Raw genomic sequence first — 17,736 nt, 5'->3', positions numbered from 1 at the left:
GCACAAGAAGGGCCCTGGGGTTTAGAGGTAGGTATCGAAGATGGCAATAGCTGTGATCTTTAGTAAAAACAATACGATTCTTTTTGTATATTTAAGGAGGTTTGTTTGGGTTTTTTCTCCTCTGTTAATCCAGAGTGGAATTTGAGCCAGAAAGGAGAAACCAATGCTAAACACACTGCACACTCTTAAGTATTTGGTTTAAAATATGTGTGAGGTCAACATAGAACATGCCTTGAAATTTGTTTATTTACTGCAGTGAGTTTTCTGTGCCTTGAGTTTGCTTCCTGTGGATTTCAGCCCACTTGAAAGAATGAAATGCTGTGCATGAGAAAGAGTCCATTATGAATCTTCCCTTAGGAAATTTTTTTTGTCCTCTGCTTTTAAATTACAATCTGTATTATTTATGCCAATGTTTAAAATAGCTTCCTAACTTTCCCTGGTTAAAGTATTCTGAACCTACTCCAGACACATTTTACTATGCACAACTCCCACTCACCATTAGTTTTTATTTCAAGTAATTTTTCATGAAATAACATGCATCACAGCCAGAACCCTGTTGCTGTTTTACATAGTTTTCTTTACAGTTTTCCAGCTGTATTCCCCCTCCCATGATAAACTGTATTGTCAGTATGCATTTTTATCTTAGAGTAAACAAATTGCATTCCCTTAATCTCCTCTCATAAACAGTGTCCTGTCATGCTGTTATTATTATTGTTGACCTTTTTTGGAATTTCTCCAGGTTATTAATGCTTTTTTAAATGAGAATCATGGGATTTAAAGTGTTTTCTGAGCAGTGTTTACTCAGGAATTGATAGATTATTTCCTTTTGTATTTTTCTTTTCATCCTCTATTGCTTTTTTGTCTGACATCTTACTATGTTCAAAGCAGAGCTATGCAAACAATTGATTTGGGGGTTGCTGCCAAATCAAAACATTAAACAAAATCTTTGTTTCAAACTGAACAAAGGCCATATTCAATCTAAAATATTTTGAATTTTGGGGGATTTATTTTTATGTTTTATCCCATTGTTAAAAGAAGAAAGGCATTTATTAGTTTTCATAATTAAAGCATCATTTAGAACAGAAAGTAGAAGAATCTGATTTTACCTTTTTCTGGCCATATTTGACTTCAAATCATAAATATTTTCAGTGCTCTCTGATCTATTTTTTTTTTTTGTTTCCCTCAGAGTCCTCAAGTACTTCTGCACCGTATTGAGTGGATAAGTCAATATGTGTTTATATATCTGTATTTATGCATAGAAATAGAAATCCATGGGAATGTCTTTATTTTAGTAATGGAAATCTCACTTGATTTCACTGTCATATAAAGGCATTGGTGACTGGGTGGTGACTGGCCTCAGAAGGGGAAGGTCAAGCATAAACAACTTATTGGATCTTTGCAGACAGTGGTATCATTTTAAACATCTGGCCTATTTAAGCAGTGGTATTTTACTTGCTTTTATGTACATAGATATCTAAATCCTGATGCTTTAGATGTCTTTACTCTGTTTTGGTTCTCCCTTGAAGTTAAGAATTCTGAGCTTGGAAATAGCCTAGCAGAAGGGAAAAATGCATGCCCAGTCCTTGTTGCAGTAAATAAACCACAATACTCATAAAACAAAACCCAGCAGCCAGAACAACTAGATAGAAGTTGCCCAACTTTGCTAAAATTTTAGGTTGCAGAGAACAGTTTTCTCAGCTGTGTTACGTGCAGGGTGGAATCTCCTGATGGAGGTGGGATGGTGGGAAATTCTGGCCTGTATGGATTTCACTCATGTAGCAGGGCTTAATGAAGACAGGCATTCCAAACTACTAGGTGTTTTTTTGGAGGAGCTGGAGAAGGGCATGACAAGCTGCAAGGATGGGGCCTCATCTCTTTGTCAAGTTCTTATTGCTGGATGCTGTGTTCCTGGGGGTGTGATGGGGAGATCATGTGCAGCATCCTCCCAGTTCAAAGCTAAGCTTGGCCCTAAAAATCCCAGGTGGTACCTTTCTTTCCCCAGTAAAGCAGACAGCATAAAAGAGATGTCATTGGGTTTGCTTTGTGTGGATCCTGATTTATGTGGTCTAGTGTGAAACACCCACCCAGGTTTTTCGAAAGAGGCACCAAACTGTTCACCACTTTTTAAGCTGACCTGCTTCTAGGCATGCACAGAAACAAGTTTGACAGAGCTGAGAAGCTTTGCTGAGTGGGACTGGTGGGAGGTGGTTCCCAGTAGAGATGGCAGTCAGGGAGAGCACCAGCTCCAAAGCTGCCATAACTCCCCCAGGAGCTGGAGACCTGGCCTCTTCTTGTGCATTCAGCCTCCAGACACTGCAAAATGAACATGGCTTCCCCAAGGACTCTGAAATGTACTGCCTTTAATGTGGCATAAAAAATAGCAAGTCTGCTTTATAATAATGTATTTTATATACACCATTACATTAAATATATTTAAAAGAAATTAAAATTCTGTGAGGTTTGTTTAATATTTTATTAGTATTACATTGTCTTGCTTCCATGCTGAGGCACTTAATTACAGGTCTGTGTTCCACCTTTCTTAGATTCTGTAAATAATAGGAAGCTGTTGGCTTTTGAAATCTGGGCAGGCTGTGTCTGTTTGCTAGAGCTGGTGGAGTACAGCTTGACCACAAACCTGCAAGGATTAATAAGCTGAAAAAGCACAGGCTTCTTGTCTGTCATTTTTGCTTCTTAACAGTAAGAATGAAAAAAAGCAGCAAATGATGGCAGTCATAACTTGAAATGCATTGGCCTCAGACCCACCTTGGACTTCTTCCTGTAAAAAATACTGTTTATGCAACCAATGGCATAAGGTTTTGCTGTTCTTTTCAACAGATGGCACTTGAACTTCATTAGTTTTTTGTAATAATTTCAACATGTGTGTTACAGTAAATATTTGATTAGCTTACGACAAATTTTGCTTCTCATCCTGAATTGCAGGGTTGTTTCACCAGTTACCCCCCAGATATATTTCTCTTTCCAATGTTTTTCCCTTGCCTGTTGAAAACATGTCAAACTGATTTAAAATGTTTTATGCACATTGAAATGAAAACCATATGTCTTGTATTAAGGGTGACTATGCATAAGCTTTCACTTGAATCAGGTTTTGCATGCAGTTTTGTGCACTTGCAGATACACTGTGCCCTCCTCCTTGCACACGGGAACCAAATTTGGGAGATGTGTTGAAGGGGCCTCTGAAAACCCTTTGTTAAACTTCTGCCACCAACGTGACAGGAGGGCTGGGATCTTTTCCCAGTCTGTGATGAAGTTTGCTGCCTCTCTGTGTACTGCTAAGTTATCCCTGCCAAAGATGACATTTTCCAGTTCCTAAAAATACTTCTGACCAGCCTATGCATTTCCCTTCAAACAGACCAAATAGTACTGCCCAGTACATTAAAAAAATCCTCTGAGGTGATACTGCATGGTTGCTTATTAAATATACTTGTCCATAGGTGGATTAAAGATATAATTTCTAAACTGTCAAATGCAAGTTAGCATTGTGTTGTACAACTCCCAGTGTATTTTTTGAACCTCCAATTTCAATGTTTGTATTGAGGTTGGTATAGGAAAGCAGCATCCTTCTGTCTCTGATAACAAAAAGCCTTTTTGTTTGAACAAGAAGATAAGTTCCCTAGACTGTTCCCTTCTGCTCCATGAGCATATGTTCCCCCTGACAAAGGTCACTTCAGGCTGAGAAGAGTGTAATTATGGGAGTCATTTTTAAGGTGTTGTTAGAATGGCTCAAGCTCCATAAAGAAGCACAAAAAATAACTAGGTCATGCTGACTTCTGTATGAAAAATATCCTTAAAAATACATAAAGCAGCAAAAAACTCCAACTTGCAATGCTCTTTGTCTGTTCCAGCATCTGCTTTTGGCTTCTCTACAAATCAGTGAATTAGAAACAATTAAGAAAAACACAAGCCCAGATCATAGTTATATGCAGAATATGCATGATGGCTCTCAGCCAATGTCAGTAATTATTTTGTAGTGTTTTGAGAGAAGAGCTTGATTGATTGTGGTTTCACAGAATACATAAGTCATATTATGTATTCATGTTGAGATCTGCAATGCTTATAATTTGCATTAGTGTGGTTCAGATTACTACTGAAACTATAGTACTTAGATCAGAAAACTGCTTAATTAGATTAATTATTTGATAACAATCCTTCTTTCAAAGTAAAAAGAATTAGCAAGAAAAGTGAGAAAAAATCAAGATAAATAATCATTTGTAAAATTGCATTTCGATCCAAACACAGGGGAGCAGGATCTGTGTGGCAGTCCTTCCCAAAAATCTGTCTGGTTTTGAGCTGGAAGTCTTCTTGCCCAACACGTTTGAACAATTTATGGAGACCCACACCCAAAGTTTTTCTCCACACCCTCTCTGACTGTGTCTCTGCCAGCTGCCCAAGTTCCCAGCTGCTGCTGGGCCAAGCACTCAGCTGAAATGTGACCACAGCCCTGTCTGCTGAGGGAGCACTGCCGAGCAGTTGGGTGGATGTCCACCCAGGAGTGGGGAGTGTGGCTTCATTCATTGGCCAGTGCAGTGGGATAGGGAAGAGATGCCTGTTGTACCCTGGATTGAGGACTCCAGACATTGCTGTACCCAGTTTCTTGGTGTTATATGTGGAGCACAGCTCACAAATGTGAGTTTGATGACTAAACCCTGTATAAAACCAGAGGGGTGATTAGGTACTAAAATCCAAGATTCACAGCAGAGACCACACCAGACATGTCCACAGGAGATGCCAGGGAGAAGTGCCCATCTCGCAGACTTAGTCACCTGCCTGTAGTCTTGGGTGTGCCCACGTGCATGCCTTGGATTCACTGTGAACCTCCATACCAGGGCCAGACCATCTCTGTGAGTGCAGAAATTCAGCAGGTTTAATTCCTCTGAAATATGGGCAGTCCTAGTGCTGTGTCACACCTGAGCAGTTAGACCTTGAGGAAAGAGTCTGAGTCCATTCTCCTTTTTAGACCAAAGGAGCCCAAATCTACACTTCTCCTAAGAGTTCCTGAACCAGTGCAACCTGTCTTCAGCTTCCTCCCTGATGTTAGACCTCATTATAGTGGAGAGAGTGACACAGGCAGAGCATATGGGAGCAGCTTTTGTCATCCAAAGGTTACAGCAGTCCATATGGAGGAGAGCTGTGACCTGTTCCTTGCTCTCAGGGTTCTATCTGCCATTACCCAGGTACTGTTCAATGAGAAATTTAATAGTTAAGTCCAAAATAGGAGTCTCCCATACAATAATCCTAAGTCAAGTAAGTAAAAAGCCAAAGGCCAGGGACTGAAACCAAAACTCACTGTCATCTAAGGTCTTGACACTTTGAATTCATCACATCAGCACATCTCCCACTAGGAGACTTCAAAATGGGTCATTTTTAAGGGTGTTATCTAGAGAAAAGCCTGAAGTGTTAACGTGTTAACGCAAGATTTCATTGCTTCTTTGCAGCTTTTTTTTTTTTTTTTTTTTTTTTTTTTACATCTGTCCATGCATGTGAGCAGTGTGGTTTTCTTTCCTAGGTCATTTTTAGTGTACAAAATCTATCTTGCAGGAGCAACCCTATATTAAATAGAAAAATGAAAGGGGTATTAGTGCTTCCTGGAAATATACTGCTTATGCTGTTAAGTATTGGAGCTAGAGATGTAGCTGTGACTTAAAGCTCTCATGATGAATTAAAGTAAATCTCTTCAAAATGCAGGTCCTTTCATTAGTGGAATTCTGAATTCATTACAACTGAATTCTCTCTACTTTTCCAGCTGCTTCTAATGACTTTGCTGGATATTTTTTCACACAGTCAGGCCCAAGCTCTGGGAGTCTCTAAATCAGGCTATCTAGAGAGACAGCATGCCACTTTCTCATCAAGTAGCTACACCAAAGAGGTTAATATGTATGCATATTTTGGTCACTTTGCTGTATCACGGAGTGCTTTTGAAGGCAAGAAAGCTCAGTAAATTTAAATGCTTTACATTTTGAGGACAAGCTGTTTCTGTCAGCACTGTTTTATTTACAGCTCTGTTTTACTGGCTATATGCAAAACCTACTTCAAGATCGATATACATATAAGGATATGTCATTTTTAAGAGTGTTATCTGAAGAAAAGCCTGAAATGTTAAAGCAACATTTCATTGCTTCTTTGCGGCACTTTTTTTTTCTTACATTTTTCTGTGCATGTGGGCAATTTAGCAGTTTGGTTTTCCTAGGTCGTTTCTGGTGTACAAAAATCTATTGTTTGATTCCATAAACATGACGTATGTGTATATGTGTATGTGTGTGTGTGTGTGTATGTGTATGTGTATATGTATATGTATATGTATATGTATATGTGTGTGTATATGTGTGTGTATATGTGTGTGTATATGTGTGTGTATGTATATGTATATGTGTGTGTATATGTATATGTGTATGTGTATGTATATGTATATGTATATGTATATGTATATGTATATGTATATGTATATGTATATGTATATGTATATGTATATGTATATGTATATGTATATGTATATGTATATGTATGTTAGTGAACTCCAGTATCATACGGCTGAAGCTGGTGGCCCAGCGTGTAGCCCCTTTTGCAGGAAGCGGTAAGAGTCCTTGCAAGAGGAGCTGTGCGGCCGCTGTCCTGCGCTGTGCGGGCCCGGGCGTGGCTGCCGCTGGGGGTGAGGTGTGCCCGCGCCCGGAGCGGGGCCGCGGCGGTGCCGGCCGGCGGCTCCTTCTCCCGCCTCCATCCCGGCCCCGGGGCTGTAACTGCGTCAGCTGCAGGACGGGAAGCCTGCCCTTGAGATGTTCCTAAGAGTGTCCCGGTTGATCCCCGGGCTGCGGCGGGAGAGTGAGCAGCCCGAGCAGAGGCACGGGCGCCGGCCGGGCGGGGTTCGCCCCGTGCCGGGCGGGGTTCGCCCCGCGCCGGGCGGGGTTCGCCCCGCGCCGGGCGGGGTTCGCCCCGCGCCGGGCGGGGTTCGCCCCGTGCCGGGCGGTCTCAGCTCCGCCCGGGCGGCGCTGCCCGCACGGCTCGGCTCGGCACGGCTCGGGCAGCGCCGCAGCTGGCACGGGCTCCCTTCTCCTCCCTCGGGCTCAGCCCAGCCCAGCGGCTGTCGCGATGCTGTCAGGGCAGCGAGGAGGCGAAATGGCAGCGCAGAGCGCGGTGCTGCCTGCAGAGCGCTCTGGGCTCGGTGCCGCAGCCCGCCGAGCGGTGAAGAGCACTGGGCTCTGCAGCATTGCGCTCGTGTTCTCACATCCCCGTTCCCGGCGAAGAGCAAGGCTGGAAAATGTGCCGGTGCTTCGCTGGCCGTCCGTGCGCTGTTCGTCCCGATGCACGGAGCCGGGCAGAGCTCTGCTCCACGGCGTGGGCGTGCTGCTCGCAGCCCGCTGCCGGGGCGAGGACGGGCTGCCCTGCACGGACACCAGCCTGGCCCCACGGGCTGCCGCACTGGTGCTGCAGCCTGCAAGAATCACTCAGCTCCAAATGACAGACTGCTGAAGCTGGCGCAGCATCTGGTGCAGGAAGGGGTAAGACAGTCCTTTCAAGAGGAAAGTCTCTCATCGGTGCTAAACGAGTGTTACGGCCAGTTAAGACAAAGGAATGCGGGGTTGAAAAATGTCAGTCTCTTTCATAGTTAGCACTAAATTAATGGGCTGTTCTGGAGCTTACATGTGTGAGATTTTGCAATGACAAAGTCACAGTGACAACAATCAACAGTCATCCTTAGGAAGCTGTCAGCCTGGAGAATGGCATTAGGAGAACGAGAAGCCATGTTCAACTCCTGCCTGCACTGCTGCTAAACAGAGTTTCATGTTTTGTTATTTGTAAGATAGAAGTCATGAGAATATGTTGCAATAGATATTTTATGGATAGATGCCATGTTATTTTGCTCAGAGATGTCTACCAAATGGGAAAAGATGTTTTTTAAAGTCTCCTAATAACACTGCTGTCAAGCTCTGCTACACACAATACTGGCTTGAACATAATTTGTACACTTGGAACAATTACTAGCAGTGACCCCTTTAACTTATAAAATGTTCTCAAAGATCCTATAAATAGCCACATGGCTAATTTTAAACATAAGTAGTCTCCTGTGCTAAGTGTTAAGCTTGTGTGTAGCTGTTATTGGAATCAGGGCCAGGAAGGTTATTTCATGCTTTGCAGACACTGTTCCTGTCTCAGATGCAGTTCAGTCTTTCAGAAAGCTCTGCTGATGGTGTGGTTGTGTTTTCAGGCTCCGCTGGCTCTTACCAGCCATGCCCAGTCCTGCAGCTCTTGGTGCTCCAAGCCAGGCAGGTCAGGGAGAGGCGATTGTTAAGCCTTGCTACTCGGCCATGCTTTCAATAGTGAGATCTGATTATGATGTGATCTACTTACCCAGAGATGAACCTTGGCTGGGGCTCCTGCTCTCTGTGCCGCAGCCAGGACTTGCCTTGGGAAAGCTGCTGGTGTCTTGCAAGAGCAAGAATGTTTTGGGGACCCAAACACCAGAGGTATGACATCTGTGTGACATTTTTACCTGTTTGGGTCTTGGTTAGAAAAGTATTTTGGTATGTATTATGGTACTTCAAGAAATTATTTGGAGTGTATGTTAGTCTTGTAGATGGGATGTTTTGTTTATCAGGAAAACTCTGTTGCATCTTGGAACGTCATGTCCCATGATAATTTTGCTTCCCCAAGGAGAAGGTCACTCTTATTTACATCTGTAATCATGATACAAATACTCTGTGAAGACAAGTGGTTTTGCTGCTTTCCTTCCCTTCCCTTGCAAATTTGCACACAGCTCTGATCTGGGTATGGGTGTGGTGGCTTGGGTCTGATTATCAGGGGCGTTGTACTGGGTATGGAGCTGGTTAGAGGTGCTAGAGCTGGGTCCCTGGGATCTCCTTTTGAATACCTAGGCTTTGTATCTGAGCACTTTGAAATTGGACTGAGGAATATCCTGGGGTATGCTGATGCAGAGGCACAGAGAAAGGGAGGCTGGTCTCAGATGTCATGAAGTAGGGAAAGTATTGGGTTAAATCTAATCTCACCTTATCCTAAGGCCAGTTGCTAAGTGTTGCCCGATGGTAAGAATGGTTGCTGGCTGAATCAGCCTCTTTAAGGCTGTGAGGCCAGGCTCTGACAAAGCCTTTTCTCAGTCTCAGGCATTCAGGGTGAATGATGCACCCTTCACCATCAGCTCTGTGTAGAACTGAAGAGAGATTGAGGACTAGAAGGTCTAGCTGCAATTGTGGGATGCTGGTGGCTGCACTTGCATCTCCCCTGTGTGGAAAAGATAGCAAAAACTGCAAGTTTGCAGCTGCTGGCTTGGGGATGTCTATCGATGGGATGACACCCAGAAAGTCCCAGGTGGGAAATGCTCTCCTTGGTCAGCTGCTTAAAGGATGGTGGAGAGTTATTTCCATCCCCTCAGCTAAAGACACCATTCATTATTGTGGCTCAACAGCATGAGACCACCTGGGTATAGCATGGAACATTTGCTGTTAGACTGACAGATTGAAAAAAAATATAGCTTTGGTGTGTTTTTGTTCCAGAGGACAAAACTTTCTTAATATATCCAGCTGCCTTAGCAAAATGAGAGCAGTTTTCTTTGGATATGCCAGAGCTTGTAAAATAAAAGGTGTGATCCATAGAAAATCAGTAATCAGATGACTTGGTACCTGAGAAGCACTTGAGACCTACATGTGATTACTGGATTATTTGAAGGTTATTAGAACTGCTTCACTGTGCTTCTGTAACACGTGAAAACCTGCATATGCGTGTAGATGAATACATAGATATTAGCCTGTAGATGTTTATACCTATATATATGTACATTTATGTTATCTGAGGAAACAAAACAGAAGCAGTGAGCAGTGTTTCTGCCTGGTTGTAAGCATGAGAAATACCCAGTTACAGTGGTGTGTTCTAATCACTGTGCTTCTGAAGGAGCCACGTGAGCAGCCGCATTCGTCTGTCGATGTCTGTGAGAGAGCAAACAGGTTGTCACAACAAGTGTTCCTGTCTGAGACCTAAAATGGCTTCTGTAGTGTGAAGGTTTTGTGTCCAAATGTTTTTTTCTGCTCTTGTTGAAGTGCCAGTTCTGAAGAAATGTTGAAAATCTGGAACAGATCCAGTTCTTGTCCCCAGGGATGTTTGAAAATCCATGCAACTTCTGAAATTCACCCAGAACAGACAAAGGAAGGATGCTTGTGATTCACTGTTATTTTGAAAACAATCTTTGAGTTATAATTTCCATCATGTCTTCACTCTTTCCTTTTCCTTTCTAGGCAGTGAAGCTGATTTTAGCTCTTCAAGCAGCACGGGCAGTATTTCAGCACCTGAAGTCCATATGTCAGCTGCTGGAAGCAAGAGATCTTCTTTTTCTCGCAAGTAAGCAAAGCAATTTTTCCTGAATATTGCTAGTGCAGAGATAGACTACTGGGTAAGGTCTTGCATTTTAAAATGATGGGGTTAACACAAGTCTCTTTGGTAGCACACTGGTGAGAACTGCAATATAAGAAAGAAAAAAAATGCTGTGTTCAGTGCACAAAAATTGTCAGTCTGCCAGATCAGCCATCTTGTTGGGTTTTTTTTTGTTTATTCATGGCAAGTACGGAAAATAGAATCAGGTAAGGCAGAAAAGGCATTGGCTGGAGTGGAGAGAGCTGGGTGTTAGTTAACAGCAGTTTTTCTAACCAGTTAACCTAAACCTTTTGGTCTTAACAATTTGTTTTATCTATGTCATTCATTTTCAGCTAAGCTTACACCTTTCCAGATGGTGATCTTATTTTTTGTTGTAAGAAATAGATAGTTTGCCTGAAATACCCTTGACAAGCCTATAGGCAGTTTTTTTAAGAAAAATTGTATCATAGTCATCTGTCTAAGTGAACCTTTCATGAAGATTCTGTAAGATTTCTCCCTGTCATATCTGAATTGCAAATTCAGACAGCTTGAGAGCACAGGGGCATTGGGATGGAGCAGTCCTGCCCACACAATCCCTGCTGGTTGCTTTCTGTGGAGCAGGAGGAAGGAGTTCACAGGGCAGGGCTGGTTTCCTGCCCGTTGTGGAAGAGCTGGCAGGCAGGCTGGGACAGCAGCAGGATACCCGTGTGCCTGAGTCACAGTCCTGAAGGTCGCAGTGTGAGGCTCTGAGAGCACTTTCCTATCTGTATCATGAGACTCTTAGAAAAATAAACATTACTTAAGTTCCCTCTAGATTACATTCAACAAGTAAAGTTACTGGCTGTGGGAAAAAAATGGTACTAAGTATAATATGAAGCCCTAAAATCACCTTAATATAAGATTCTGTATCATTTCATATACTGGGCATTTTAATATAACTTTAAAGTAGAGCATACTGACATCCTGCATTGGACAGAAGTCCTCTGTAATAAGGCTCCTTCAGATGTGTTGCTATGTTAAGCACAGTCTCTGCAAGTTCTGCCACACACGAGATTTGATGATGCACTGTATAAAGTAGAAAGAGATATCTCCTTTGCAGTATGTTCTTTTTTAACTGTTCTTGCTATGAAACACTCCAGCGTTGTCACAAACCACAGTCCTGTACTTCATTGTAAAATAATTACAAAATCACCCAAACCGCAGCAGTGTGATGAAGGTTCACAGCAGCCACTCAACCATCTGTTCCTTATAAACTGTTCCATTTGCTGAGAAGGGAAAAAACCAAGTGAAACAATTTAAATAAGAGATGTTGCTTCATAGTTCTGTGGTATTTGATTTTTTTATATTCAAGTCTTCTCTTTTGCTGGCTGAGTTTGCCTTTTTCTGGTATTTTTTGTTTGGATTTTTAAGTTTATTTTTTTTAAACCTGCCCTTTCCTTACCATTTTGAAGAACAACTTCAGTGGGAGAGTGAAGGTAGCAGTGTAGTAGTGTAGGGTGACAAACCAAGTGAGCAGGAAAGGGACACATCCCTTTCCCTCTGAAGTTGGTCTCAGAGCATTCCAGCCCTTGGGCAGCTGTCAGGCAGCGGGGATACCAATTGCTTTCAAACACACACAGTTGACAGATTCTTTAATAAAGAATGGGAAGAGAAAGGTAAATATATATGAGAAAAACTGGAAGAAAAAAAAGAAAATTCTGTGCTTTTCTTTGTCTCTTTTAATACTGTTTCAGCCCACTCTCCATGGGGTTCAGACTATATCAAAGTGAATGAATAGCTGACCATGACAGATGAAGCACCTAGTATGCCAAAGGCAGAAAAGAACAGTGGCCCAAACAAAATCTGTTTTCATTGCACACTGTGATCCCTCAGGCTGCTTGCTGAGGAGCATGAAAGCTGTCTTACAGCAACCCTCCAAGCACAGGCACCACTCTGCAGGCCTGGCCAGGGAAAGCTGCAGTGTGGTTCTTTTGGCATTAGTCCAGACCACAGGCCTCTCATGACTTAACAGAGTCAAAGATTCAGGGAATGTGGATGATCTGAAAGAGTCACTGGGAACTGCACTGTCCACAGAGAGATGTAAAATGGCTGAGATTTCCTTAGAACACTTAATTCAAACTGAGAGTACCCTGCCAGTGAGAGAACATGCAGTGGCTAATCATGTCAGAACTTTATTTCTTTGCAGCCACTCACAGTTATCTCTCTGGTTTATTCTTTAGAGAACTTTCTGTGTAAAATAAGACATATAATGGGTTGTGTGATAAGAATAATGCTTTCACTGTTTTGGTTCTTCTCCAGTCGTGGTCCTTATGGTCGAAATAATGGATCCTTATCCTACAAGTCTGGAGGCAGTCCACCTGCTTCACACGGAAAGGACGCTTCATCAACACTGTGCAAAAACCATCTGAGTCCTGCTAACATCCATCAGAGTTATAGGGCTTCTTCAGCCAGCAGCAGCAACTCAGGCTCATACAAAGGAAGTGACAGCAGTCCAGTGATGAGGCAAGTCTCCTCTGAGTGTTTCAGCCTCCTGGTGTTGGGTTCATTGACACTCTCTGCACTGTAGCATGGGATCAGCTGTAGGAGTTGCCATGCAGGTCATCTTGCTCCTTTACCATACTGGTGATGTCTCATATAGGTGACTTAACAGTCACCAAGGTTCTCCATGCCATGTAAAGGCTTTATTGTTTCAGCACTGTAAAAGCCAAGTTTACTTCAAGTCAAAGCCCTTTGCAGTTGGTTTTCACTCCAAGGCAGGCTATTTCATGCTATCAGTTCTCATGAGGATTTGCTGGTTCCTTTGTTGTAGGGTTCTTTTCACTTCAAAGAGAATTGGGTGGGGTAGTGTAGGAAACATGATACACTTGGGTGAAAATTCATCCCGCCTAGCCTTAGGCACCTCCCTAAGGAGTGCAGTTTCCTGTACAGGAAAGAACACAGATACCTGCCAGAACATGTGACACATGTTGCAGAGAAATAGCCACCATGCTGCTGCTGTTGCCCTCTCTCCCAGACAGCTGAGCAGCCAAGCATGTAAGATACACACCCAAAGCTAGACAGGATGAGTGTAGGTTTCAGTGTGCTCAGCTTTATAAATCCTCTGTGGAGCTGAACTCAGTCCTTGGGCTGCCTCGCCTGCTTGGCTGTAGATGGGTGCCCTTACCCTGCCTGCTCTTGGGCACACCACCCATTTGGGGTGAGGGGATGGCCAGGTATTTTAAAGTTAAAATGAAGTTAAAAGCCTCATTTGGTGTAATGACACTGAAACCAAGTGTAATAAATAGAAAATCTTGCACTGTAGCTACAAATCAGCTGTTTCCTCATGTACTTTGATTTGCAAGGTGAAGTAACTTCTGTGGACACTGAAGAGCCCCTGATGAGTCAAGCTTTGCATTTATCAGTCAATGGCATGTTTTTTGTGATGTTATGTGATGGTTTGTTTTGTTGTTTTTTTTTTTTTTTCAGGCGATCAGGGAGATACAATTCTTGTGGTGACAATCACAGCATTAAGCCACAAAATCCAGAGCAGTATTTGACTCCTCTGCAGCAGAAAGAAGTGGCAGTACGACATTTGAAAACCAAGCTGAAGGAATCTGAAAGCAAACTTAAAGAAAGGTAAACCCCACTTCAGAAATCAGTCAGAAAGATTTATTTGGGAACATTTAGGGTGGGAATCCTGAGTGGTTTTACTCATTTCTTGATCAAGTTTCCATTAAAAAATTTCAACACTGATCAGTCTGATTAGGTTGTTTTCAGTATTCCAGATTTCAGAGTGTACTAAGGGGATGCAAAACAATGAGTTTATTTATAAATATAGCTGCCTCTTTTTCCTTTTTGAAATATTCACAATAAAATACTTTAAAAACACAACTTTTTACAAGTCTGATTTAGATTGAGACCTTTTATACATAGAACAGTTTTTCCCTGCCAGCATGTCTTACCTAAGGGCCCTGTTCTACCTTAGTGCAGTAGAACTGCAAATGTCCCCCTTTTCCCCAGTGAAAGAAAAGCTTGTACCCAAACCACTGTGCCTATTTGTGGTTTTGTCGCTTATATACTGAATTTTTCACAATAGCCCTTTGTATGGATGCTGAGCAAAGTGACAACGTGCATTATGCAGCAACAGATGTCTCTTTTACTAAAACTGCACTCTGGGAGCTGGCTCTCCAGCACAGACAACCCAGGGGGGCACAAAGAGCTGCTTGAGTGGAGCCCAAGACAGAGTTCCAGGGACCCTGTGCTCTTCCTCTGCATCAGCAAGGCCTGGAACTGACACAGGAGTCCCTCTCCCCTGCGTGCTCCCATGTGCTTGCAGCAGCCTCTGGCTCCCTGCTGGGGAGGCCAGCCTGGTGCCCGCAGAGCTGAGCTCCCTGGTGAGGCCAGCGCTGGCTCTGGCACGTGTGACAAGCTGCTGGCAGGCACTGGGCATGCATCCAGGCAGCTGCTTCCCCTTGGTCCAGGGTGAGGCAGTAGGAGAGATCTTAAGCACTACAATGGTTAGACCTGACCTCAAGTCACCACTTGCCTCAAATTGTCCAGGATCATGACAGCCCACAAGGCTGCTGGTTTTGTGGAGAGCTCAGTGACTCCCATTAGCAATCAGCTGGCATATCTTGGCTCTCTCAGAGGTGGCCACAAATGGCACCTGGAAAAATTTGCTTCCTTCTTGGAGCATCTCAGCAGCAGAGCCATCACTGTGTGGTGGGGCCTCACGTTGACTTTAACTGAGCAGTCAGCAGAAGTGTTACATCATTTTTATTTTGCTACAGGGAAACAGAAATAGAAGAGCTTAAAGCTCAGCTGGGACGGATGAGGGAAGACTGGATTGAAGAAGAGTGCAATCGTGTGGAGGCAGAGCTGGCCTTAAAGGAAGCAAGAAGTGAAATTAAACAACTCAAGCAGGTTATTGAAAGCATGAGAAATAGCTTGGCTGAGAAAGACAAAAAAATTCAGAAATACTTCACAGACATAAACATTCAAAACAAGAAACTGGAATCTTTGCTGCAGAGCATGGAGATGGCTCAGAACCACTCTGTGAGGGATGAGCAGTGCCTGGAGTACACGAGTGACTCAGAGGGGAAGCTGCTATCATTGTGTGCCACCCTGCCAGACAGCCCCATCACAGAGGACCAAGGTCTGGAGGAGGTGGCAGACAGTGATCTGCTTCTTAGTGAGGACAGAGCTAACGGGACTGACTCATCTGGAGAGAGTTTGACCACCACAACCTCTGAGTTGAGTGATCCAGCTCCCTTCAGTGCTGCTGTAAATAAAGAGATGCTTGAAATCATTCTGGATGGAAAACTAACTTATTGCCAGGAGGAAGAAAAAAGAAATATGACAGTGGAACAGGCCATCCAGACTGATGTGGTGCCATATAGCTTAGATGTGGAGCAGCTTATTCAAAATATCTTCAGAGCTCAAGACACCTGTCCTCTAAGCCCACCTTCTTCACTGAAGGAATTGGGTGAATTTTCTCTTGGAAGCTTCAGTGATTCTGGTATCATAGTGGACTTAACTCCAAGTGATCCCAATTCTGCCATCCTTTTGTCTCCTATGGAGTCTCCATGCAGGAGGGTGGAGCACAGAGTTAATGAAAACCGTTTCATGAAAGAACTCGATTTTACAGAAACTCATGATGATGAAGCCTTTGAGTATGTTAATACAGGAATAAAGAGGAGATACTGGAGCAGCAGTCTCCTCGGGGATCTTCTGGCTGTAGCAGCCCCTGTTGTACCAACTATTGTGTGGGCTTTGAGTACTCAGAGAGGGGGAACAGATCCTATTTACAATATTGGAGCATTGCTTCGTGGTTGCTGCCTGGTGGCCCTGCACTCTTTACGCCGAACACCTTTCAATATCAAAACCTAAAGTCTACTCTGTCCCTGGGCACCAGCTGGCTGAGGCAGAGAGAAAGAAGGATGAGATAGATCATAAAAGGTTACTGTATATTCTGGCAGAGTCTATCATTTGCTTTTGACTATTTGATTTGCACTATAAATCAGTTCAGAAACATGTTCCTTGTTTCAAAAAAAAAAAAAAAAAAAAAAATAAGCTGAACCTCATACTTCCACAAGAGGTTTTTAACAGTACTGCTCCTTACAAAAATAGTCCTCCTGCTCCCAGGCACCATGTCCCTCCCCTGTGCTGGTGACTTTCTGGTGCCAGCACATCTTCTCAGTGAACACAACAAGGACAACAGGAATTTGAGCCTAGTGCTCTTTCCTGTTCTATTGCTGAGCTAGGATTAAGCTCAGTCACTGCCCTTGATGGTTCACTGAGCAAATGTACAAGCACTTTGCACTGGCTCAAGGGTAGTGCGAGATGCACGAGGGAACAAGTGGCTGGAGAAAGGTGGGGTATTTCTCTGGACAGCACTGACCTTCCCTTAGGGTATCACACCTGTGCTCCAGAGGCATGCTAGCGCTTTCCGTTTGTTGTCCCAAGTGTCAATTCAATTTAGAGGTAAACCCCGTATTCCCCAGGCAGCTTCCAGCACATCGTTTGTGCCTGTCTCATGTAGTGCTCTTCTCAATTGTGCAATTGCTTGAGCATTTCACTGGTCTTGTGCGTATACAGGGACTGTAACCAAAAATTTACATCGTTGGGAGTCTTAACACTTGTTACAATGATAAGTATAGGCGTGGATACACTTTGACTCTTAATGTTGTTTTAAAGTCTTTATGTATTGGAACCTGAGAGTCTTTTGAGCCCTTTGAAATACTATGTATAAATGTATTGTGTTTTAACTTATTGTTTATTTAATTGCTTTATTGTAAATTAGCTTTATAATCACAAGTTCAGTAAAGCATGATAGATATATCAAACGTGTGAGTGTTTTATTATAGAAAGGTATAAAAAAATACCCCATTCTAGCTGAGCTGTCAGATACAGGCTGAGCTAGGGGAGGTACTGTATCAGGTACTGTTCCAGGAAATCAGACTGAGAAAACCTGAACACAGTTCCAAGTGTAAGCACTCACCAGGCTGATTAAAGGCTCCAGCTGGGCTGCAGTTGCACACACAACCCACTCTGCTGCCTCACACAGCCTTCACAGATGCAAGTGACCTAGTCTTTAACCCAATGAAATAATCTAGAAGCCTGTAACTCCTCAGCGCTGCAATCCCAGAATAGTACCAGTCTTTCTGGCATTTAACCCATCTGACCGTCATGTGGGGTCAGTGTGTGCACACTGTGACCATCAAAACATTAATTCTCCATGTCCAAAACCTAAGATCTGTGGATAGATCACAGAGGACAGCAATGCTACCCAACAGGCAAAACAGTGGGGTTTGGCTCCACCCAAGCTTTCAACCCCACCTCTGGCCATTCAAATCTCCTGTTTTCCCCATCAGCAAAACAAGTGTA

General features: G+C 43.3%; 1 protein-coding gene across 3 annotated transcripts in view; it reads left to right on the top strand.

Annotated features, from left to right (window-relative positions):
• SYBU (syntabulin) overlaps positions 1 to 16,422 on the top strand; it is a 39,310-nt gene extending 22,888 nt beyond the window's left edge. For all 3 annotated transcript variants that reach the window (XM_085572454.1, XM_021546459.4, XM_021546460.4), the window contains 4 exons: positions 10,257 to 10,359; positions 12,670 to 12,873; positions 13,837 to 13,986; positions 15,141 to 16,422. In XM_085572454.1, the coding sequence (XP_085428580.1) occupies positions 10,257 to 10,359; positions 12,670 to 12,873; positions 13,837 to 13,986; positions 15,141 to 16,239 (1,556 nt within the window). In that variant the 3' untranslated portion in view covers positions 16,240 to 16,422. The remainder of the gene's footprint in view (positions 1 to 10,256; positions 10,360 to 12,669; positions 12,874 to 13,836; positions 13,987 to 15,140) is intronic.
• The last annotated feature ends 1,314 nt before the right edge of the window (positions 16,423 to 17,736 follow it).

This window comes from Lonchura striata, chromosome 2, assembly GCF_050655825.1.
Source record: "Lonchura striata isolate lonStrDom1 chromosome 2, ASM5065582v1, whole genome shotgun sequence".
Taxonomy (NCBI): domain Eukaryota; kingdom Metazoa; phylum Chordata; class Aves; order Passeriformes; family Estrildidae; genus Lonchura; species Lonchura striata.
Note: the sequence above shows the minus strand (reverse complement) of the source record. Positions and strands in the feature narration are given on the sequence as shown.